Source organism: Mytilus edulis, chromosome 10, assembly GCF_963676685.1.
Source record: "Mytilus edulis chromosome 10, xbMytEdul2.2, whole genome shotgun sequence".
NCBI lineage: Eukaryota > Metazoa > Mollusca > Bivalvia > Mytilida > Mytilidae > Mytilus > Mytilus edulis.
The window spans coordinates 67454987-67480719 of record NC_092353.1 but is presented as its reverse complement, the minus strand read 5'-3'; the positions used below and the strand labels follow the sequence as shown (position 1 = coordinate 67480719).

Here is a 25733-nt window from a genome sequence, read left to right as displayed (position 1 = left end):
TTGTGAATAAGTGTTTTTTATTGCACTGAAATTGTACCACAAGGTTCAATACCTCAAGTAGAAGGTTTGGATTGATTTTGGGGGTATTTGCCAAAATCGTTCAGGAAGAAGGGACCAAAAACCAAAAAAATCTAGTTTTTAGACTATAAATTGTGTTAAAGTGTGGATATCTCTTAAATCGTATGTGCAAAGCACATTTTTAAGGTTTAAATTACTATTTATTGACATTATTTTTAAAGGTTTGTATTCTATTTAATCATAAATTTTAGACATTGTTGTAAAAAACTTGGCTGTTCTAATTATGGCCATTGTTAATATTGATGAATACACTAAAACTGAATATATATGTGAAATGTGTAAGACTGAATGATTAGATAATGCCTAATTCTTCGTATTTGGCCTAAAAAAACTTTCATTTGTTAATAAAAAAATAAAAATTATTGCATTTTTATATAGTACAGTATATAGACCACTGACCCTTCAGTACCTACAACGACACAAAAGAATCACCATTGACAACAAATTTCAAATTGTACTTTACAAAGTACTTAACACAAAACAAAGAACACTAAGCAAAAGAAAAAGAAAAAAAAATAATTCTTAGGCTGAAAAATCCCAAATTATATATCATAACATCAATAACTAAAAATGTCAATAGTGTTACTTTTATAGCTGACTATGCGGTAGGGGCTTTGCTCATTGTTGAAGGCAGTACAGTGACCTACAAAATGTATACCCGGTAGTTGTTAATTTCTGTGTCATTTGGTCTCTTGTTTAGAGTTGTCTCATTCGCAATTACACAAAATCTTCATTTTTATATGAAAGAAACACAAAAAAATACTGATTGTCTTAACATATTCAGTGGGGTTACTAAACTGGTCAATGGTGTTACTTTACTAAGGTGGTCTCACCATTGACAGTAACACCAATGAGGTACAGGTGTATTTTTAGATTTAGTTGCAAAATAAGTGCTCCATTCCCCTATTTTATATGTTTGTCAATGGTGCATGTTTCTATAATCAATAACTTTTCCTATCAAAGTTTAGGAAATCTTTCAGAAAAAGATTTTTATACTGGTACATTTTTTTTTGTATTGTGGACAATACTGGTATTCCAGTATTGTGGTTGCAAACTACAAGTGATCCAATTATTATTCTGCAATAAGTGTGACAATATAACAATTATATTAATATTAAAATATGACACAAACATTCATCTGCTCTAATATACCAATCATATAATATTATATACTAAAGGGTCTAAGGGACTTTTTAATATTTATCAGATTGCTGGGTCGGTGCAAATTTGTATACTGGGCGCATATTTTTATGCCCCACCTACGATAGTAGAGGGGCATTATGTTTTCTGGTCTGTGCCTTCGTCCGTACGTCTGTGCGTCCGTTCGCTTCAGGTTATAAGTTTTTGGTCAAGGTAGTTATTGAAGAAGTTGAAGTCCAATCAACTTGAAACTTAGTACACATGTTCCCCATGATATGATATTTCTAATTTTCATACCAAATTATAGTTTTTACCCCAATTTCATGGTCCACTGAACATAGAAAATGATGGTGCAAAGTTCAGGTTAAAGTTTTTGGTCAAGGTAGTTTTTCATGAAGTTAAAGTTACATCAACTTGAAACTTAGTACACATGTTCCGTATGATATGATCTTTCTAATTTAATGCCAAATTAAAGTTTTGACCCCATTTTCACAGTCCACTGAACATAGAAAATGATAGTGCGAGTGGGGCATCCGTGTACTATGGACATATTCTTGTTTTCACTATCCCATCAGCTGGGCAGAAAAATTTAAGTGCTGGGCAGGAACTTTATATAATGCATGTCCTTTTTAATAAACAACTCTGTGGTTCCATTTACTACTTGCTTCCTTTAAATTTCTAACATTAAAAATGAAGTATTTCATGTATTTTCAAAATATAAACAAACTTTTGGGGATTTTCCAAAGAGGGAATATGCAACCTGGTATAGTAGCTCACAGATTTCTTTGTTTTTAAGGAGAAACAGATGGAGAGAAAGAAAACACAGTTACAACAAACATGGATGATATCATTACCAGCATTGTGTCGGAATGTGTGTCCCACTGTACAGAGACAGGAATAAAAGATCCTGTGGACATCCTGAGATTCTTTCAGAGCAAGATGGTATATGGCAGAGATCTTGATATCCAGGATGAGTCATCCATAATTGAAGGGGAGACTAACTTCATTTTAGTTGATAGGTCAGACATACTTCAGTCTGCCTTTGAGGATATTGAGGCCATCACTGATCTCAGACTGACTTTAGAAGTTCAGTTTCTTGGAGAGGTAAGTCTGTAGTCATAAAAAGTAATACATGTACAACTAGTTTAATATTGAAAACATCTTGGAAATTAAAATTATAGCTACTGTGTGTCTTTTTTCAAAATGGAACTTTTTTCGGATACCGGTATCAAACATTCCTTCAGTCCCTGGAAGCAATAAAAATACGATTTCTTGGGACCTGGAACCGGTACAGTGCATGATTGCGTAACGTACAAACTTTTGGTTCCGTAAATAGGTCTGAACACCTGTCTTTTGAAAATGACTTTTAACCAGACATTCATGGATTTATGATGGTGTCTCTACTACTGTATTGTCTGTACAAGAAATAACCAAAATACTCTATAAAGTTACAGAAAAAACCTTCAAAATTGCTATCATACAACCTGATTTGTAAAAATTAATACAGGAATTGGTAGGGGGACTGTAGCATACAGAGGCGGATCCAGGATTTTGGAAAGGGGTGGCGAAGATTTAAAATTTCACCGAGCAGAGCGAAAATTTTTGGGACCCTTTTTGGGCTAAAAAACATAAAATAAGTGTTTGGGGCATGTATATTTTATAGTTGCTGTAAAGTGTAAGGATTGGACATTTTTTATGCTGTATTTTCCCTATTAATTGTCTATCATAAAATGATAGTATTAATCCAAAGCTATGTACTGATATATTTGATGTAGGACTTGTCAGTAAAAAATAGACATGGAAATTCGACTCAATTTACAATACGACCGACACTATTATTGATCACTTGCAAAAATTTTGAAACTTGATTCCCATCTCCTTGTAGCCATAGATCACATTACCAATCAATAACCGAGTTTTATTAAGATCCACCACATCTGACATAATATTATATATTTCAGATTGCTGTTGATTTGGGAGGTCCAAGAAAAGAGTTTTTTGCCTTAATATTAAGGGAAATAAAAGAAAAATACTTTTCACCACTAAGAGAATGGTCTCCAGACTATACTGTTATTGGAAAAATATTTGGTAATTATATTACTTGTAATTGAATGTAAATTTAGACTTGCTGTAAACTAGATTTTGTAATTTTCTGCTGAAAAACTTTTTTTTAACCAAAACTATTTGTTCAAAGGAGAAGGTCCTGTAAGTCCCACTTTTAGCCCATAAATTATTCATTTTTAAAAAAAAGATGAAATTAGTAATTGTTTAGTAAAATGATCACATTTAAATAGTCAGAACAGGTTTTGTCAACACTCTGCACATGCCTCCTGTACTAAAGTTGAGTAAAGTACTGAAGTTTTTCAGCATTTTTTCCTGATTTTCCATAGTGTAGCCTTATTTGAGAGCCTTAAATTAAACCACCCAATTGGTTAAATTTTTTACTTTAAATTAATCAAATCCAATGTAATAGACATTTTAAGTCTATGAAAATTGTCACAAATCTTTTTTTTTAAATGTAGTCCAATTTTTGGACCAAAAGTGGAACTTACTGGACCTACTCCTTTTAATAAAATGTAATATGCACATCTTAAAATATAATGCTTAATAAGTGTGAAAGGGAAACTGCTCTTGAAATGTGATCTAATGACTTCATCATTTAAGTTGATGGGAGACTTTTATTACATCTGATAAGTTCATCATGACAGCATTGAATATTTTGAATTTCGAGACAAAAGTCTTATCATTTTGCACTGAAAAGATTTTAAATCCAATTTATTTTATTGAATGCATACTGCACAATTTAAGACATTTTCTAAACTGTATTGCTGTAAGTTCAAACATGAATGACATTACTGAAACCTATTCATTAGTAATAGAATGTATAAAGAATTGCTTTTTTAGCATTATCTTTTCTTCAAAATGGACCACTCCCCAAGCTGCTTAGTGTTGAACAGTTAGAGGAATTGTTTGAAAGTTCCACACCGAGGCCAGTAATCCAAGACCTTAGAAATGGCTTAAATGCACTTGGTTTGTTACAGGTAAGCTCTTATAAGGCTTTTAAATCACTTTGTATTCTGGTTATGGATCATAGTTTAACATTGGACCCTATGGGAACACATTCTAAGATATTTTTCTTTGAAAACCAATTGGAACCAAACATATTCACAATAGTCTTTGGATGGTCCTCTTGAAAAGGTGTCCATCAGGCCCGCATCCCCATACAAGAGCATAGTTTAACAATGGACCCCATGGGAACACATTCAAAGATCTTCTCTTCTGAAACTACTGAGCAAATCTTGATAGTATCTTTAATGATCCATGGTCCAGGTGAGCAATACAGGCTTTTTGAGAACCCTCTTGTTTCTCTATTCCTATGACATTTTCGCCCTTCTCAACTGATATTAGGGGGGAAAATCGATAATAAACATGGTCGGTTTGTATATTAATAATGCATGTGAGAAAATTTTGTATTGGGTTTATATGAACATCAAGGTTATGTAATGTATGTAATATAGGCTGTTTTCTGTATGACAGTCCGTATTTGCATGTCCCTACCATACACTGGTCCGGCAATTATTGCAATGTTTTTTTCCAACTTTTTATCGCACGAACTTTGTGATTGGATTTTACGAAAAAATGAGGCGAAAGACACCCATTTTTTATTTGATCATTAGGAAGATTTAGGGAAACAGTTTCTGAAAAGGTATCACTCAAAGGCATTGAAATTCTAGTTTGATCCAAATTTTTGGGTGAAATGTGACATGTTCACCCGCTTTTGCAATATTTTATGGGAAATAAATGCAGAATGTTGCCATGGATACACATAAAAGGAATTAATTTTCACCCTTTTCACCTTTGAAAATCAAATCTATGAAAGATACTGATTACATACATATGCACATGTACAACACAAACAGTTAGGTTAATGTATTAGAAATCCAGGAATAGGAGATGATAAAACATTTTGTGGCTCATTTTTAATTATATTTTCTAACTGTGGAGTGCTACCTTATTCGGAATTCGATCCGATACAGCAGAATCTGTCACGACATAGCCACGATTGTAATCCGACTAGACAAAATCGGCTGAGTTGCCCCGCATGTAACGGGACGCACCTAACTGTCGGGATGCTTTGCCGAACTATTCGGACCCTTCCAGACCCGTAGGAATCTGTTACGAACTAAAACGACTGCGTTCAGACACTGATAGGACATAACAGATAATTGAGGATACTAATCCGACTTTTTCACTTTTCGTGTCGTATTGCTGTCTGATCTCAAACGGGAGCAATAATCGGCAATGTGTGAACCCCGCATTATATTTTAGAAGGTGGGAGACCTGGATGCTTCATACTTTGTATATAGATGCCTCATGTTGTGAAGTTTCCGTCAGTCACATGTCAAATGTCCTTGACCTCATTTTCATGGTTCAGTGACTACTTGAAAAAAAAGTTAAGATTTTTTGTAATGTTAAATTCTCTCTTATTATAAGTAATAGGATAACTATATTTGGTATGTGCGTACCTTGCAAGGTCCTCTTGCCCGTCAGACACTTTTCACTTGACCTCGACCTCATTTCATGGATCAGTGAACAAGGTTAAGTTTTGCCGGGTGGTTAAGTCCATATCTGAGATACTATAAGCAATAGGTCTAGTATATTTGGTGTATTAAAGCACTGTAAGGTGTACATGTCCAACTGGCAGGTGTCATCTGACCTTGACCTCATTTTCATGGTTCATTAGTTATAGTTAAGTTTTTGTGTTTTGGTCTGTTTTTCTTATACTGTACTCAATAGATCTTCTATATTTTGTGTATGGAATGGTTGTAAGGTGTACAGGTCTACCTGACAAGTGTCATATGACCTTGACCTCTTTTTCATGGTTCAGTGGTCAAAGTTACGTCTTTGAGTTTTGGTCTTTTTTTCTAATACTATATGCAATAGGTCAACTATATTTGGTGTATGGAAATATTTCATGATCTACATGTCAGTCGCACAGGTTTTATTTGACCTTGACCTCATTTTTTTACGGTTCATTGCTCAGTGTTAAGCTTTTGTGTTTTGGTCTGTTAAAACTTAAACTATAAGCAATAAGTCAATTTTATTGGTTGTATGGAAGAATTGTTAGCTGTTCATGCCTACCTGGCATAGTTCATCTGACCTTGACCTAATTTTTATGGTTCAAATTAGGTCAATGTTTACATTTCTTGGTTTATGTTAAGTTTATGTGACAGTTGTAATAAAGCTTTATTATAAGGACTATCAACATAATATCAATGATTAGTAAAGAAGGCGAGACATTTCAGTGTGTGCACTCTTGTTTAAATTTTTTATTTATTTTTTTACATTGAGACTATGGGAGCAACATTGTGCCTTTAACGGTGCTTAAACAAAAATGGCTAAAAAACTTTAGGGTAGGGGGTAAAAATTAGAGTAGGTAGGGGTAAATGCACATACTTTTTTTTGGCCTTAGCTATAATCATCACATCCACTTTAGACTAATAAAATTCGTATTCTTATACTTATTTATCCACTTTAATACTTTAGAACGTTTTCAGTTTGTCAGCGAGAGGTCATGGTTAACACATAAAAAGTCTCCAAATCTGCTTTCATTATTATTTATTTTTTGCTATGGATGAGCTTATTTTAGGTGGTCGCCATATTGTCTCTGTACTCTCTGTTTTATTGGTTCTGCCCGGGACTTCTATATAGTCCCTGGTTCCGCAGAAGGGGTTTTCCATTCATTTTAGGTTTTTTGCAATGTCTTGAGAGTGTAATGACTCGGTCTACCTTAAACTATGTATATATATTTATAATCACTTGGATAATTTTAATGTATTGTATATATATATAATTGAGATTGGATAAAGTTTGCATGACAATATCAAAAAAGCTTTTCAATTACCTTTAAACTCCGTTGCGACAAAAGCTGCATCAAGAGAACCTCTCCACAATTGGGGAATTCTTTGGTTATACTCAGTACTGTCGTATCTAAGTCATGATCGGAAACTAAGGAAAAGTTCTGTTTGCTCAAATTGTAAGCTCTCATTTGTCGGTACAGCGTGCTTTCCGATAAATTGAACATTTCACTTATGTCTTTTATCTTAAAGTTTATCTCTAACAAAGATTCCAGTGTTTCCTTCGGAATGATAAACTTGTCATTATGTTCCAATATAATGTCACTGTAATGGCAGCACATGATTCTCAACTCCATCATTTTGGCACGGCTACTAAGACCTAGTTCAAGGAAATCTTTCTGAGACAGTTTAGAAATAATGTCCGGAGTTATATTTTCTCTTTCAAAATTCTGCTTCAAATTATTCAAACCAGCTCTTTGGAGAATTTCATCCATTTTAAAAACCAAAACATCAATTGGAAAAATATGCCAACAAAATTGCCCGACTTCGTTTCAACTCGGAATATTTCGGTTTTACTTACCCGAAGTCTTGGATAATATTAATGTATAGTTCCACCACATAATGATGAAAAAAGCACTGAATATAATTGATTAACCACCTAGTATAATATTTATTGAACCAAGCATAAAACATTTTGACCACTGATCATAAAGTTGTTTGGACTGAACATAATATTTATTTTACAGAACATAATGATCAGTCTACAGAACATAATATTTATTTCACTCAACATAATGATAACAGTACTGATTATAAAGTGTGTTTGACCACTGAATATTTCGGTTTCTGTAGTCAACATAATGAGAAATCTACATAATATAAAATATTTTGACAGAAGATATTTTCAAAAGTACTGAATATAACGTCAGAAGTACCGAACATAATGTAAATACCACTGCATATAATAATGAAACTACTGAACATAATAACCAAAGTACCGAATATAATGTAAAAACTACTAAACATAATGTAATAACTACTGAACATAATAGGATATCTACTGAACATAATAGGATATCTACTGAACATAATGCATAAAGCACCGAACATATTAAGCAATCAACATCAGAAGACAGTCATGGCGTTCCATAATGATAGCAGAAACAGTTCCACTTATAGCAGCGGCGTTTGTAGGTTCTTCTTTTTGTGACTCAGATCCAACTTAAATAATAAAACAAAAACCTAATGTCAAATGAAAGTAAGAAGATTTCAATGGTAGTTAATTTGTACAGCATTCCAATATACATGTATTATTATTCCGCCTACGGGAAAACTCATAATCTTCTTTTTGGACGATAGCAACCCAATCATTGTCATCAAAATAACAACTAAAATCTTTGAGCAAAAATTTATACCAATTTAGATGAAAAAAAGATATATGATTATGAGAGTTGATAATTGCAAACATTTCATATGTTCTTACTGTCTAAGCTGAAAACAAAGATTATAAAGTCAATTTTCGATTTTACATGATAGTTATTGAAATATTGATTATCAGCTAGAATATGATTTTAACTATGATATAACAATACCAAAGAAAGTTTTAACAGAAAAAAGTATCAAATGAAGGCTTAAAAATAATTGTGAAAAAATGAAGAAATAAAAAAAAGGGAAAAAATGTCAATCTTACAATGACGGTTTGAAGTTTCAACGCGTAACAGTAGGCTATATTCCATGTAATTTTATGGAAATTATTTTTTATTAAGGTACAATGTAGTAGAGTAATCAAAAGTAATCATCCTAATACACCGGATAAGTTGACTATAGTACTTTTAGGTGAAACCAATATAAAATTTTTAAGGTATATCAACGATATGTTTAAGCTATTGTTTATTGAATTAAACGATATCAGCTTTATCGAATGCGAAGTTGAGGATCATTACAATATACTGTTATATATGCACCAAGTAGGGCGCATTTCATCGAGTATTGTGCTTAATATTTTTAGTGTCTCGAGTTACCCAACATTGTACGTAATGAACCTCAAAGGAGTAGGTTCTGTAAGACCCCCTTTTGGCCCCAAAATATAGCAGTTTTTTAAAATTGTGAAAATTTAATCTTTAAGCTATTTACTTGAAGGTAGAATGCTTCTGCTACATAAATATGGGGTGATTTTGACAATACTATGCACATATATATCGGGTACTAGCATCATTAAGTTATGCTAAATTACTGAAATCTTCACAATTTGAGCATTTTAGCTAAATTTTAGACGGTTTCCGTCTTAAATGAAAGTGGCCGAATTCGTGTTCATTCATAATATTGAAATGTAAGTTGTATTTGATGATGATACATAACATATATAAAGGTTGAGGATGAACACGGATGCGGCAACTTTTATTTTGGACAAAAAACATCTGAAAAGTGACGTTTTTGGCATATTTGATAGATTTTTCATAATTAAGCTTGCATCGGAGCGTTTTTAATGACTAAATCAGTTAAAACCTTTCATATAAACTAATTAAATCAATTGAAATAGACACTTAAGTGTTTAAAAAGTGTCAAAAATCCTTCGTTAGATGAACCAGAAACTTGAGGCCAAAATCGGCCCTTACCGGACCTACTCATTTAACATGTTTAAAGGAAGTGTAATAAAAACTAGAGTCTCCAAGGAGCCTGTGTCGCTCACCTGATATATTTTTTTTTAAACTGCATTTTACCCGTATGTTATATTTTTTGCCAAGTCGGCCATGTCGGTTGACAGCCGGGTCATCCGACAATTTTTTTAAACTAAATACCCTAATGATGATTGTGGCCAAGTTTGGTTAAATTTTTCTCAGTAGTTTCAGAGGAGAAGATTAACAAATATTTACGAAAAATTGTTAAAAATTGACTTTAAAGGGCAATAACTCCATAAGGGGGTAGTTGACAATTTTGGTCCTGTTGACTTATTTGTAGATCTTACTTTGCTGAACATTATTGCTTTTTACATTTTATCTTTATATGTATCTATAATTATATTCGAGATGATAACCAAAAACTGCAAAATTTCGTTAATATTACTTATTCAGGGGCAGCAACCCAACAAGGGTTTGTCGGATTTGTCTGAAAATTTCAGGGCACATAAACCTCAACCTGATACACATTTTATTTTATGTCAGATTTGCTCTAAATGCTTAAGTTTTCGAGAAATAAGCCAAAAACTGCATTTTACCGCTATGTTCTATTTTTAGGCATGTCTGCCATGTTGGTTGCCAGGCGGGCTCATTTGACACATTTTTTAAACTTGATACCCTAATGATAATTGTGGCCAAGGTTGGTTAAATTTGTCTAAGTAGTTTCAGGAGAAGATTTTTGTTAAAGATTACAAAAATTTATGAAAAACTGGTAAAAATTGACTATAAAGGTCAAAAACTCAGTAAGGCCACCAGTCAGATTTGGTCTTAATGCTTCAGTTTCAGAGATATAAACCACAAACTGCATTTTACCCTATGTACTATTTTTAGCCATGTCTGCCATCATGGTTCACGGGCAGGGTCATCGGACACACTTTTCAAACTATATACTCTTATGATGATTGTGGACAAGTTTGGTTACATTTGTCTTAGTAGTTTCAGAGGAGAAGGTTTTTGTAAAAGATTACAAAAATTTAAGAAAAATTGGTAAAATTGACTATAAACGGCAATAACTTTTTAATGAGTCAACTGATAATTTTGTTCATGTTGACTTATTTGTAGATCTTACTTTGGTGAACATTATTGCTGTTTACAGTTTAGCTCTATCTATAATAATATAGATAACCAAAAACGGCAAAATTTCCTTAAAAATACCAATTAAGGGGTAGCAACCCAACAACCAGTTCTCCTATTCATCTGAAAATTTCAAGGCATATTGATCATGACTTGATAAACAATTTCAACCCATGTCAGATTTGCTCTAATTGCTTTGGTTTCAGAGATATAAGCCAAAATTTACATTTTACCCCTATGTTCTTTTTTTAGCCAAGGCGGCAATCTTGGTTGGCTGGCCGGGTCACCGGACACATTTTTTAAATAAGATACCCAAATAATGATTGTGGCCAAGTTTGGTTAAATTTGGTCTAGTTGTTTCAGAGAAGAAGATTTTGGTAAAAGATAACAAAAATTTAAGAAAAATTGTTAAATATAAAAAAAGAAGATGTGGTATGAATGCCAATGAGACAACTATCCACAAAAGACCAAAATGACACAGTTGAAAACATTGAATTCCCTATACTGCAGAATTCAGCAAATAATAACTCTGTTTTCATGGAGAAAATACGTTAACATGGTGATAAAATTCAAGAGAGCCCCACGTAATGCTTTATTTATTTTGGTCAGGTAGTATTCAAACTTTGTTACAACAATGCTAGTTATGATTTACATATTTTCAATTTTCGGAAAAACACACGAGAAAATTTGATAATTTCACAATACTTCAGGATTCTGAAAAAAAATGAATGTTTTTTAGTATTTTTTAACAAAAGATCTAAAAGTCGGGGTTGAACTGCAATACTAACTAAATTCTGAAGCTAAAACCAAGTTATATCGATGTTTTACATGTAATTTCTGAAAACAAAATTGATTCTATTCATAATCATAATTCTATTCATAATCAGGCTCTCTGACCAAACGTTATCTTTTCAAGAATCTACATGTATGATTTTTTTTTTAAATAAACCTACCCCCCTTTTTTTCCCAACCTTTGGTTCTAACCCCAATATTGAATTATATTATATTACATTTGTTGAACCTTCTGAAAAGAACAGACAAGACTGTGAGTGAAGCAAAGCATGCTGTCATATTCCAGTTTGAATATAAACACCGTATATATAATATGTGTATTTTTTTACATGAATTTCTATTGATACATTTTAAAATAGATGTTGCTATGGGAAATATGTATTTCCATGGTAACTATTGAAGTCAGCAACTATTAACGATGGTAATTTAGAGTAAGCTTATGCTTAGATGTATTTTTTTTATCAGTTATGAAACAATTCAGTACATTTGAGCTCTAAAACTGCAATATTCTGCAAATAATAACTCCGTTTCTAAGGAAATAATCGGTTGCTATGGTGATAAAACTAAAGAAAATCCCAAGCTTTTTTCTATTTAATTTGGTAAAGTAGTATCCAAACTTCATAACTAAAGTGCTTACTATACTTTACACAGTTGCTCTTTTCTGAAAAACACCATAGAAAATTTGAAAAATTTCGCAAAAATCCCAAATTCAGAAAAGTTGAAAATATGCATTTTTTGGCAAAAATTTTCAAAAAAATTACAAATTTGGTTTACATGCAATCTTGACTAAAATGATACTAAAACCAAGTTGTATCAATGTTACATATGAAAATTAATGAAAAATGCTTGATTCTATTCCTAATCATGCTCTGAATTGTAGTGATTTAGCTGATTTTTGAAAGATTTTACTATGCTTCATAACCAAAAAGTAGAGTGTCCGTTACCATGGCAACCACTCGTATTTTCCCACTCATATTTATTTTTAGAGCAGTATTCAGTTACTGCTTCTTCTAGGCCATTTATAGATGAAATCTGAAACCATCATAAATCGCATGTATATGGCACCCTGCCTGGTTCTTACAAAGAGCTGTACTTAATACTTTGAACACATTTAATAGCTCCACATTTATTCTGTGTTCCCCTACTTTCTAAATTAACTCAAATGGCTCGGTCACTTGTTTATCATAGAAAAGTGTCAAATATCACTACACAGAGAATTTTTGTTTACACATGACTTTTGAGTAACTCATTTCAAGGCGCATTAGGGATGCTGTCCCAGTTGTTAAGATTAAACCACAATGTTTACTGCTGTAACCCTAATTCTACATTTTTATCTATTATGTTTTGTTAACATATCGTTGTCAATCTAATGGCAATAAACTCATCATAGATACCAGGATTCAATTTTGTATTAACGTCATAGAATGATAAAATCTAAACAATCGTCATTGGTACATGTAATTACAAAATCCTGCAAAACATAAATCACTAGCCTCTTGAATTAAGTAGATAAGTTATACATGAGTTGAAGAAGAAAAACGCGTCTTCTTTTTACCTGTAAAACTTTCCGTATTGAATTTTGATGTGTCTTTATAGATCTTATAATGTTCTCTTTCTTTAAATATTATCTCTATAATCTTTGAGAAGGTTGATGTTTCTGTGATCCCTCTTTAATTATTATCATGTTTTATGTAATTTTTTTTTAAATACAGGAAAAAAAAGTTCAAATTTTCAGTGTACTGGGTATGTAGCATTACTCAAAGCTTGCGTTAATATGGATAGCTGAAGACTTTATATGAGAGACTAGCTGGCATAAATAAAGTTTCCAACAGTAATGCCATAATAGGTCAAAGCTTTATTCGTATTTAATTTATTGGTGGCTTTTTCAATTTTTCAATTGAAACTTCCTGATATATAAAATTTGACACATCTGCAATACTTAAGTTTTGTTTTATTTTTCACATAATTTATGTATTTCTGATTTAAACTTGGATGATTTTATTTTGAGGCAAGATCACCATAATGCTTTGTCCATCATCATTTAACCTTTCCAATATACAATTGGATGATAGAGAATGTTCTACAATAAGTTCTTTGATATATCAACCCATATTTCCTCTTTGTTTTCTAATAAGTTTGTTAAATCAAGCAGTAGCAATGAATTGAGCATCTAAAATCTTTTGTTGTTCTTTCATTCTTTTGATTGCTAGTTCTTTTTTAAATATTTTTCTAAGATCATAAGTGGAGTTATTTGTTTATACATTAAAGCAATAATATTATAAAAATGGGGAAAAAAGTATATCTAAAGTATGGTCAGAAAAAATGTGTCAGAGACAAGCTACAATATTGGCTAGATTGATAAAGGTAAAATTTATTAACAACTTCAGGAATTCCCATAAATATCAGAAAATCTTTTCAAGAGTTATTACATCTAAAATGTTTATTTTTAGAAAAACATGTTGTTATTTTATTATCTCCAATAGATAAAGAAAAACGTTAAGGAGGAAATATATTCAGAACGATAAGATCTACAAGAAAATTATAATGGCTGAAATTGTCAAATGATCCCTTATACAAGTCATTGCTTTTGAAGGTTGGGATCGCAATTCGTACGAAACATTTTATATTGTAGGGAGTACTTAAAATATATCATTTTGTATTTAAGGGTTACAATCAGGAGTGTCATGTAGCCAGCATAACCAACCAACAGAATGTGTACCTAATGCTGTGTGTAAGAGTGAAGGATCAGGACTAATGTGTTACTGTAAGAGTGATTATTATGACATTAATGGTAGCAATACTGGTGGAATCTGTAGTGCAAGTAAGTTTTGATGTCATTAGTTCATTACATGTGTAGATGTATTAGTATTTTTAATTGGAATACCATAGTTTAGTTGGGAATACCGTGCAGATCTGTCTGCATTAGAATAAAGGTGATGGCATGCCTCAATTACATAACTTGTAGAAATCTTGAAAGTTTTGCATCAAAGTTCATTTTATTTAATAAGTAATATTGAATCTTATTCTCGGTAAAATTTACTCAGATATACAGACGAAATTTCCTGTTTTAATGTTTCCTACCAACATGATTAAAATTATGGTGAGATAAGAGTTACGGAACTACATGCAGAACCGTGGTTTAGTGGTTACCGCATCAGACTGAAATACAAAGGTTCCTGGTTCGATCCCCATTCCAGGGAGAAAATTTCAGGGACTTAATTTTCTGCTCTTTTTTGACACCATTTGCGAGTATGTACGATGCTAATCCGTAGGACAGGGCCGATAAATGGTTGACACGTGTTAAGAGAGTGCAATATATCTTGCACGTAAAATACACCCTTGTAGATTTTGAAAAAGAGCAGACTAATAATGCCACTATAACTACAAGACAGCACTCGCACCGGAAAAGTTAAAAGGGATAAACATAACTTGTTATAACTTGTTTCCCAATCTACTGTAAATGGTTATGTTTAATCTTAAGAGAAATATTAGATAATTGGAAATATGATGCATGAAGTCAGACATTTTGAAAACATTATACACTGTTATGACTGTATGGAATAGTGATAACACCTCAACACACAATACTCATGTGTCAATCCCATGTTTTTTACTTGATGTTAAAGGGCTATCTTTGTTTGTTTTATTCCAGCTCTGAAAGAAGGGTAGTATTGGTGGTAGTCAGTCAGTCTGTCTATCTAGAAAACAAAGCAGAACAGTTTGACAATGACACAGATTAGAACTTCCTGAAATGTTTTATCATGCTTCATATTATACTGTTTTGGGCATTTTCAGATTCATTGCTCATCAACTACTTGTTAATAAAAAATTGCCATGCTTATATATTCTTACATCTGTACATGAAGTGATAATTTGTTACATTTCGCTGCATTTTTCGTAGGACTTACAAATAAGCTTTTGACTCCTGAATTCCTTTTGGTTTGTTTTAGTGATGTCATACTGGGGTAAACTTACCACTCATTCATAATCAATATGATTTAATAATGTCATATGTCCGGTTCTTCGATGTATCCCTCAATTGTTTGATGATTTGAATGGTTGGTTATTTCAGAGATACTTATTGGACAAGGATGTACTAATAATAGACCATCAGACCAGTGTAAAGATTCCAAATCACAATGTACACTAAAATCTGGTAGTTACAAATGTGCTTGTACAACTGATTATTATGCTAATGCCGGAATCTGTATTCAGAGTAAGTAGTCGAAAATAAGAATATAAACAAAAATTTACTCTTATTCTGCAAAATCCATTATTCAAAATGTCTCTACAATCGTCCAACAAATATTTTCGTCACACTTTTTCATGATATTACTTGACCATATTGACAGAATGGCTTTATACTTTGTAAAGAGTTTAGAATAATGTAATGAGTTTTTAAATGTGAACACTATACTATCTATCAGATCACTATTTCCTGTTTGTTTATACTTTTTTATCCTTGTGTGGAGGTATGCTTAGCAAAAATAATCAAATGATGTGGAGCAAACATTGGCACTTTTGAAAATAAGTTACAAAGCAAAATCAAACAGACTTGATCCAGATTAAATGTGAATAGATATTGAAGACCACAAATAATTGTACAAAACTAAACAAAATAGAAAGATAACTTCTTTTTTTCTAATTTTGGAACCTGCTCAGACAGATTTGTAGAATTAGTTAGCTATTGAATATACATATGACAAGAGCAGATCGATGTTGTATGTACGTGGTCCATTTTTCAATATTTTGTATCAAAATGCAGCAAAGATTGGCATTTTCAAATTTCAATTTCACAATCTTCTAAAGCAGTTGTGGCTTTAAATACTGAATTTCAAACATTGTGAATTTGCTGGTTTACTTCTGATAACACAGTTTGTTAAATTATTTCTTAAAGATGTACCATTATTATTTAGAAATAACTTTGATCGGTATCGCCTCCAGTATTTGTTTTTTATTGTTGACTTTCTCGACTCGATCACAAGAAGAGTAAATTGTTATTTTGTTTTTAATGCATTGGATATCCGACTGAATCCCAGAAGTGGAAGTTTATTAAAAACTTGTAAAATCAAACGCTATTGATCAACGGGACAGGTAAACACAGCCATATTGGTTTTTTTTGTTCTAACATTTTTCAAATGGTTGTTTAAACCTGGTTTTATGTCTTAAAGAAGTCTTTTATAACTTAACCTCCCAGTTGAATGACTCGGAAATAAAGTTTTCCCATTTCAATGTAAGTCACGAAAGACCTTTGGATATACATTCTCCAGTTACGTTTTTAAATGTAGAATTTTTACATTTTACAGAGACAGCTGTAGGAGGTGTTTGCGACCGCTCTATGACAATGGAATGCATAGATCATTCATCGTGTGTATCAGTTGATATCGGATATAAATGTATTTGCAACGATGGATATTACGATAATAATGGAACATGTACAGAGCGTGAGTTCACAATAAAAACAACTAGACATTTTAAACTGTTAATTGGTGTATTCGTTATTAAATATTTCACGGGTAGTAACCTCGTCATAGTGAGGAGCGTTTAGTACAGTGATTTTGTCATAGTTTGCTTAAGATGAACATGATTGTGTTATTTTTTTGTGACAAACAGTGCCAAAATAAAAACATACGAATATTTTGTTTAAAGTATAAATGACATAAAATTCCAGCTGGTAATTATCTTTGTTTATAGCTGATGTTAGTACATCTAAAGTTGTAGCATATTATTATTAGTTTGACACATAATACTGCTTGCTTATGTCAAAGTTTTAAAGGAGAATGTCCAGTAGAACCTCTTTTTGGCCCTAAAATATAGCAGTTTTAAAAAATTGTTAAAATGTAAACTTTTAATTATTTATTGGACAGTTGAATGCTTCTGCTACATAAATATGGGCTGTTTTTTTACAAAACAATGCGCATATATCGGGTGCTAGCACCATTTAGTCATGCTTAATTACTGAAATCTTCACAATTCTAGCATTTTAGTTAAATTTTAGACGGTTTTCGTGTAAAACGAAAGTGGCTACATTCGTGTTCATCCTTAATATTGAAATGTTAGTTGTATTTGATGATAATACATAACATATATAAAAGTTGAGGATGAACACGGATGCGGCCACTTTCATTTGTGACAAAAACCATCTGAAAAGTGACATTTTTCGGCATATTTCGTAGATTTGCATATTTGAGCTGGAATCGGATCGTTTTTAATGACTAGATGTGTTAAAATCTTTCACATAAACGAATTGATTCAAATGAAATAGCCACTTAAGTGTTTAAAAAGTGGTCAAAATCTTTCGTCGGATAAACCTGAAATTTGAGGCCAAAATCCTTACCAGACCTACTCCTTTGTGATTCGTTTATAATGCATAAAGAAAAGCGGTTTGCTTACTGTTTGCTACATCACATGTTTTGTCATGATATAAAACTGCCGTCAATTTCGCCGAAAATCAGCCCAACGGTATACAATTGAGATACTAGAAAATTCGGTGACATGTTTTGGTTCTTTCGTGTCATGGTTTATTTCAAAATTGAACATAGTTCAGTTATGTGTTCTAATCGTGAAAAAAGGAAAAGTAATGAAAAAAATAACTCAGACATCATATAATTTTTGAAAAAGTTTTTTTCATGAAATCCTTTTATTTGGAATACAATAGGACCTATAAACGCACATCAATGTAGTATTATATATATTCAGTACGTGCAGTCTGATTGTCGATCAGATAACAATCCAACCGAGACTCAAATGACGTACACGTTAGCATCTTAACTAAACTTTAAAGATATTTACTAAATTTTATCATTGCACAAGGACATCATTCGTAGATATAATTCATCATGTAGACATATTATTATACGTTCAGGCATTTCAAATCCAATTTATCATAGTTATATTCTTTACAAAGCACAAAAAATGTCGGCATTCGCCTCAAAAACTAATAAAACTTCAACAGACTTATTTAGAAGGGGTATAGTTACGATACTGTTGTCCAGTCATTAAAGATTGCATTAATATTAATCTTGAGATCTCTGGTCTTGAGATCTTATAAACATGTTTAACCCTGCCGCATTTTTGCCCCTATCCCAAGTCACGAGACTCTGGCCTTTGTTAGTCTTGTACTATTTTCAATTTGAGTTTCTTGTTTATTATGTGGAGTTTTGTATGCCGTTCGTTATCATTAAACTAGTATATATATATATATATTTGTTTAGGGGACAGATGAAGGACGCCTCTGGGTGCGGGAGTTTATCACTGCATTGAAGACCTATTGGTGACCTTCTGCTGTTGTCTGTTCTTTGGCCAGATTATTGTCTCTTTTACACATTCCCATTTCCATTCTCAATTTTACTTTGCATCGGAAATAAACACATTTATTCTAAAAGCAATTGTTGGCATGATACGGGTTATGTTTTTTTCATATATTTTATGATGGTATAATACTAAACCCCTAGCTAACAATCTGTATTTGATATTCATATGATGAAGACATAATCTTTCAATCAGTTTAATTTGGGAATGCAGCTGTCAGGTCGGTTACTGCTAGTCGTCGTTTGTTAACTTATGTATCATTGTCATTTTTTTTCTTTGTTACTAATTATGACATTGGACTTCACTGTGCGTATTGTGTGTGTTTATTCTACATTGGCAAGAGGTAAAGGGGAGGGTTGAGATCTGAAGAAAAAGAACTACCATATTTTTGCGCCTATTCTAAGTTAGGAGCCTCTGGCCTTTGTTAGTCTTGTATGATTTTTAATTTTAGTTTCTTGTGTATATTTCAGAGTTAAGCATGCCGTTCATTATCACTGAACTAGCATACATTTCAGGTGCAAGAGTTTCTCGCTGCATTGAAGACTCTTGTTGGCCTTCGGTTGTTGTCTGCTCTTTGGTGGTTTTGTTGTGTCTTTGGCACATTACCCATTTCCATTCTCAATTTTTTTGTCGACATACGGTCTTCAACAATGAACAAAATCCATTCCTCTTATCAAGCTGTAAAAGGCTCCTACAAAATTATATATCTTTAAAATCTAATTGAAAAAAACGTACGTATCCAATATTACAAAAACATAATTATTTTATCTGTTCGTAATAGTAATTGATAAAAGTGGACATTAAATCGTCTACATTTTAATTTGAAATTGTAATTTTTCAGATTATTGAATATTGTTTTATTATAATTTTAATTTCACTAACTGTTTATAAAACAAATACACTTGAACTGTTGTCCATGCTCGCGTTAACCTTTTGTTTCGTGGATGGTTGAAGACTAGGACTTCGTTTACACTTGTTTAAAAAATCGGTCTTTAGTCTGATGTAAACAGGAAAGATCGATCTTCAATAGGTCTTTAAAAGTCCACATCCAGAGATGGTTTGAAAAAGATCATCTTATTTGAATCGGTCATTATTCAAATGCGAACGCTTAGATCGGTGAGATCGATTTTTTCTCAGTTGAATTTTATATTTCAATATGAAAACAAATAGCGCATGTTCGGCGACAAAAACACCAGTGTTTTAAAACGATGGATGGACATGGATTCCGCCGTTTTTGAATTATCTTCTAAATCGGGAACTTCTGATACTTTACAGAAAATCACGACTCATTATCAACGCATTGACCATTCGTTTTTTATCGATAGTTTTTTTACATGTTATTGCTTACTGCCTTGTGATGTTTGAATCAAAAAGATGATTGATAACACTACACGACCAAGCTATTTTCTCCAAGATTTTGAAGTGTGTGAAAGTCCGCGCTAGATGCAGAAATGGCTTTATTATTCTATTTTTAGGATTAGTGTGACCTCTTGGCATCGTTTGGTTAGTTTTATAGTTTGAATACTTTTTAGTTTGCGTTTAACCCTACATCTTCTCTTATTCGTCATAGACTGGTTCAAAATAAAAACAACTGATGTATAGTTTACTAAAAAAATATGTAAAACAAAAATTTCTTTTTGCAACATTAAGTAGATGTCTTTGCCTATATTACAAGTGACGCCGCTGACCGTATCCCCGACATCCATCGTGGACATACGGAGCAAATATCCATGTGAAACAGAAACAGCGCTTTTTGTTTTTGTAATCATTATCTCAAAAGATAGTTTGAAATAGAAGTTACTGTTTAATTGATAAAAGCAAAATAACAAAAATATGGGAAATAGGACAATTCTGAACGGAAAATCTCAAATCAAATGGCAAAATCAAAACTGAAAGACATCAAACGAATGGATAACAACTGTCATATTCTTGACTTGGAACAGACATATTTGGCCAGCTTCACCTCTCACATATTAAAATGACAAACATAAAAGCAGTCAACATTGTGTTTTAATCTTAATCACTATATGAATAATACCAATATGTCAACAAAGTAAAAACAAAAAGGCATATAGACAAAGGACATTAAGCAAAATTGAAATACAAGAATACGAAAATTTACAAAAGCACAATAACACAATGACGGAAAGTGCAAGTACCGATCCTCTTCTTGTTTGTAATAAATTGTGGCACTGAAATAACCTCTCTTGTCAAATGTCTACATAGGAGACAGAATATATCAAAGATATCCAATCAGAACAGTTTGGATTGTTAATAGAAAAAACAATATATCTGAATGATCTGGCTTCTTTGATCTTATTTTTTTCAAATGTCCGAAGGAACTCCGACTTATATGAAAACAAGAAGAGGTCGCCGCCGCACACATCGTTACCATGTGAATGACAACAATTTGGTGACAAATTCTACATCTGAATTCATCAAATATATTGTCAATAAGAAACTCAAGCATACTCATCACTTTTTCTTCTGTGTATCATTTTGGGTTTTTTTGTTCGCTATTAACCAAATATACCGTATGGTACATGTATCCCGAAATAATAAATTTATAGCGTGCGGTACCATTTTTATGTTGAGAACCATTATTTCTTTTAGACGATTTTTTAATTACACGTAGGAAATAGTGTTACAATGTATATAGTGTTAAAAACTTAAAAGTTTTGTTTGAACGAATTTCAGAGAAAGATCAAGATTTACAATTTTCCAGATTTGCTTGGCTTGAGAATTGCCAAAATATCAACCTTGTCAAGACACTCGTAGTTATACGATCTGCACACAAAGACAAGTTACGAACATTTTAATTGTTTAATGTACGCTTTGTCAATAACATCATCTTTTTTTTTAGTTGGTAAATTGTGAAACTTCGTTATAATACAAGCGTTTTTAAACAAACTGTTAATTTTGAGCCGACATACATTTGGAATGCAAACTTGATCAAAACCATCATAAATTTCTAAACATTTACCCGAATCATGTTATAGCTTAACCAAACCATAGCAATTCGATAGATTGCTTAGTCTGCGTAAATTTCACTTTGAAAACAATAATTCCAATGTAGATGGCTTCATTTACACTGTAGATGAAACATCCCAATGGCTTTTTATTTGCTAGTTTGAATAGAACTGCAGCAATTATTCGGAGAAGCAACTAAACACAAACATGATCATCTTAACCAAACTATGACAACATCCTTATACTATACGATTCTCGATATGACAAGGTTACTACCCGTAAATTTCTAAATGTATTATGATACATTTTTTTATTTTTTCTAATTTTTGTCTCGACTTCAATTCGGAGTGTAAAATCGAGACATATGAATGCTTTTTCAAGCATCGTTGATAATATGTTAGTTTCTTATCGGGTAAGTTAATGAAGAACACTGATTGTATGTCAATGAAATTTGGTATCAGGATTAGTTCATCTTATTTCGACTGAGATTGTTAGGCCTGTCCTTAAAAAATCTTTTTTTTTCTTTGAAATACTTCCATGCAGTAAAATGTAATTAGGTCAGTTAAACATGTAAAGGTGTCAATGATATTTGCATGAGCACTTTACATCACATTTTAATTAAGATCAATTGGTCATGTCCCTTCACTCATTATCTATTGACTTTAAAAAAAAAAATAGTTAACAGGTTATGATTGTAAAAAGAAACCACTATGTGTATATCAAGATAGTTTGTATGCAGTAATATTAACACGAGCACATCATATTTTAATGAAGCAGATCAATGAGCCATAACCATCTTCTAAATTTATTGACTGTGAAACTCTTGGTTAGTTTACACATTAAATTTGTGATATGGTCAGTGTAAACTGTTCCACACACAGTTATGAGCAAGAACGATTAAAAATGACACTCCGTAAGTTTTATGGATACCATCAGGAATTGGTTGATCCATACGATGTGCCTATGTTTAACTCAACAAAGGTAATGTTTACAACGTCTTTCTATTGTGGTTTTAAATTTACGATGTCTGGTCTTTTGAATACCATACATGACCTATTCCCAAATATGACGGTTTTGCTGAGTGTGAATTCGCCTTGCTCAAAGACGTGTCTCGGTATTTGTGCATTTAGTGTTCATGTATTTAGTTACAATGTATGATGCTTTATTTGTAACTCTGATCAGGTATTGTTTTGTGTTCTATCGTTTGAATTTGTAATTCTGTTTTTTTTCAATTCTTTTTGTATATAAAAGTAAAGATAATTAATCACCCAGTTCATTTGTATGATTTTTTTAAAGCAACTATGTGCACGAAATCTATTTTTTTTACGAAGTTTCATTTGGAGGTAGTCCAACAAGGTTAAATACATTTTGTAGTGCAGTTAGTTGCACATTTACTAACTTAATTCAATCTTTATATTTCTGTTATCGTTATAAAATACATCAAATAATATAATTAAAAACCTACTCTCGATTTACATCCAATTTTTAGAAACTTACATGTACTAACCTGTGACGTACATTTATGTTGGGTTGATACAAATGTGAGAAGTACAGTTCTCGGAGTTCACTGGCAGCATTTTTGTGATTTTACTTTTTTCACAATTCCTAATATGGTGGTTTTGTGTACTGTCCTGGATATTCGTTGTTATTCTGTTGTTAAAATGACGAAATGTACTATTATTAAATTATTTTTTTATGTATGTCTCTGTCCTGAGTATTCTTGCATTCATTTGTACTGTATTCCTGTCGTGTAAACGTATATTTAACATTGTTTAAATCGTGAGGTTAGTCTTGCCACTAAACCTGTTTCTACTCAACATTTTTTCTTAAAATGACCAGTACCAAGTTCGGAATATGGAAATTGTGATCTTATATTTCATTTCTATGTATGTTGCATTGTCGTTTGTTTTTTGTTGCACTTCAGCATTGTTCAGTGTTGTTTCGTTGTTTTCCTATTATAGTTAGTGTGTTTCTCTTGGTTTTAGTTTGTTATCCGTATTTGTTTTTTCTCAATCGATTTATTACCCTTGATCTGCGGTATAATAATGTTGTCTTAATGTATATGGGGGTCCAGTTTATAATGGTTCATTTGCTTCGAATTGTATATAGTTCAAGTGTTAACGGAATTGTTTCATGTTTGTCATTTCGGGGCCTTGTATATCTGACTATACAGTGTGGGTTTTGCTTATTGTTGAATCCCGTACGATGACCTATAGTTGTAAATATCTAAATCATTTTGTCTCTTGTGGGATTTTTCTCGTTGGAAACTAACCATATCTTATTTTCATTATTTACCAGTTTAAGTTGGTGATTTCAGTTAAAAAGGAACCACTCATGATTTGGTATTTGATACGCAGTTTTATAATCATTTACATTTCTTATTTCTACGAAGGTTGTTTGACCATGCACCTTCACTTACTATTCGTTAACGTTAAAATTTTAACATCAATTATATTTTTGAATAATGCCATTTGGGTTCCATATTTGCACTGTATTATCAAAATTTCATCAGGAAAAATAACTATGTCAACAGATTATTCAAAGTGAAATTTGTTATTTTAGTGGTAATTATTTATCAAAAGTACCAGGATTATTTTTGTGGTAAAACAAATGCTTTTATACACATTTACACTATTTTAAAACCTTTAAAGTTTTTCTTAAAAATGTGTACACATGTGCCTTCGGCTGTTGTCTGCTGTATGGTCGTGTTGTTATCGCTTTGACAAATTCCCCATTTCCTTTCCTAAGTTTACAATCAAAAGATTTACGCAGATATGCATAATAAATCATTTACTTGTTTGTCAGTTAATGATAGTTATCAAAGGTACCAGGATTATAATTTAGTACGCAAGACGCGCGTTTCGTCGACATAAAAAGTAAAATCACAAAAATACTGAACTCAGAGGAAAATCAATTCGGAAAGTCCATATTCACATGAAACTCATCAGTGACGCTCATATCAAAATATTTATAAAGCAAGTACAAAGTTGAAGACCATTGAGGATCTAAAATTCCAAATTTATATATGATTTATATGTAAAGTCTACCACATACAGATGCTGCTATCATTGGCTTTCTACATTAGCACTTAAAAAATATGGCGTCTGAAAATTGATAGTTTTTCAAAACAATATCATACAAATATCCGAGAGACCTTTATAATTTGAATGCTTGGTGTTCAACTTTTCTTAAGACAAAACACACTTATATATGTGGTACCAAGGGTATTACAGGACTGTTGAAATTATTTTGAAATTTAATGGTACCGTCTGTCAGTTTCATTCATAGAATCTAGGTGAGTGATTATTTTCTCTTTTGATCTTTTAATCTATGGTAATGATAATAGCTTATGATTTTCATATTCAGAGGTGAATTTAGAAAATGCATGTACTGCTGATAAACCAGACAATCAATGTAAAGATGGGAATGCTGAGTGTAAAGATATGAACGGTCTTAAATGTATATGTATAGATACATTTTACATAGATACAAAGTGTAGGAAAAGTAAGTTTCGTATTAAAACATATTTATTATTATTGGGGTGATATGAGTTTAAATATTAGAGATTTTCTGGGTTATATCACAAGTTTGTGATTTCTTTTAGTCTATGAAAAAATATTACTGGTAACTTTCATAACATTTCATACATAATTCAATGCAACATGAGAAAAAACTGTTCAATGAAACCTTATACCTCCTAAAACAAAAATTCAATGTTTCAATACTGTTTTGTATTCTTGACTATCCCATCCAATATATCGATAGAACAATTTGAATACAAAAAGTATTGCTTGAAAATCAAAATATGGTTTTGCGAAAACTGCCAGATATGTCT

The 25733-nt window shown here is 32.0% G+C and overlaps 1 protein-coding gene across 1 annotated transcript in view; it reads left to right on the top strand.

Annotated features, from left to right (window-relative positions):
* LOC139491728 (uncharacterized) overlaps nucleotides 1–25733 on the top strand; it is a 40177-nt gene that overhangs the window by 7926 nt on the left and 6518 nt on the right. Inside the window, exons 3-9 of the mRNA XM_071279559.1 lie at nucleotides 2015–2322; nucleotides 3180–3306; nucleotides 4123–4259; nucleotides 14283–14438; nucleotides 15690–15833; nucleotides 16924–17061; nucleotides 25265–25402. Coding sequence (XP_071135660.1) covers nucleotides 2015–2322; nucleotides 3180–3306; nucleotides 4123–4259; nucleotides 14283–14372 — 662 coding nt within the window. The 3' untranslated portion in view covers nucleotides 14373–14438; nucleotides 15690–15833; nucleotides 16924–17061; nucleotides 25265–25402. The remainder of the gene's footprint in view (nucleotides 1–2014; nucleotides 2323–3179; nucleotides 3307–4122; nucleotides 4260–14282; nucleotides 14439–15689; nucleotides 15834–16923; nucleotides 17062–25264; nucleotides 25403–25733) is intronic.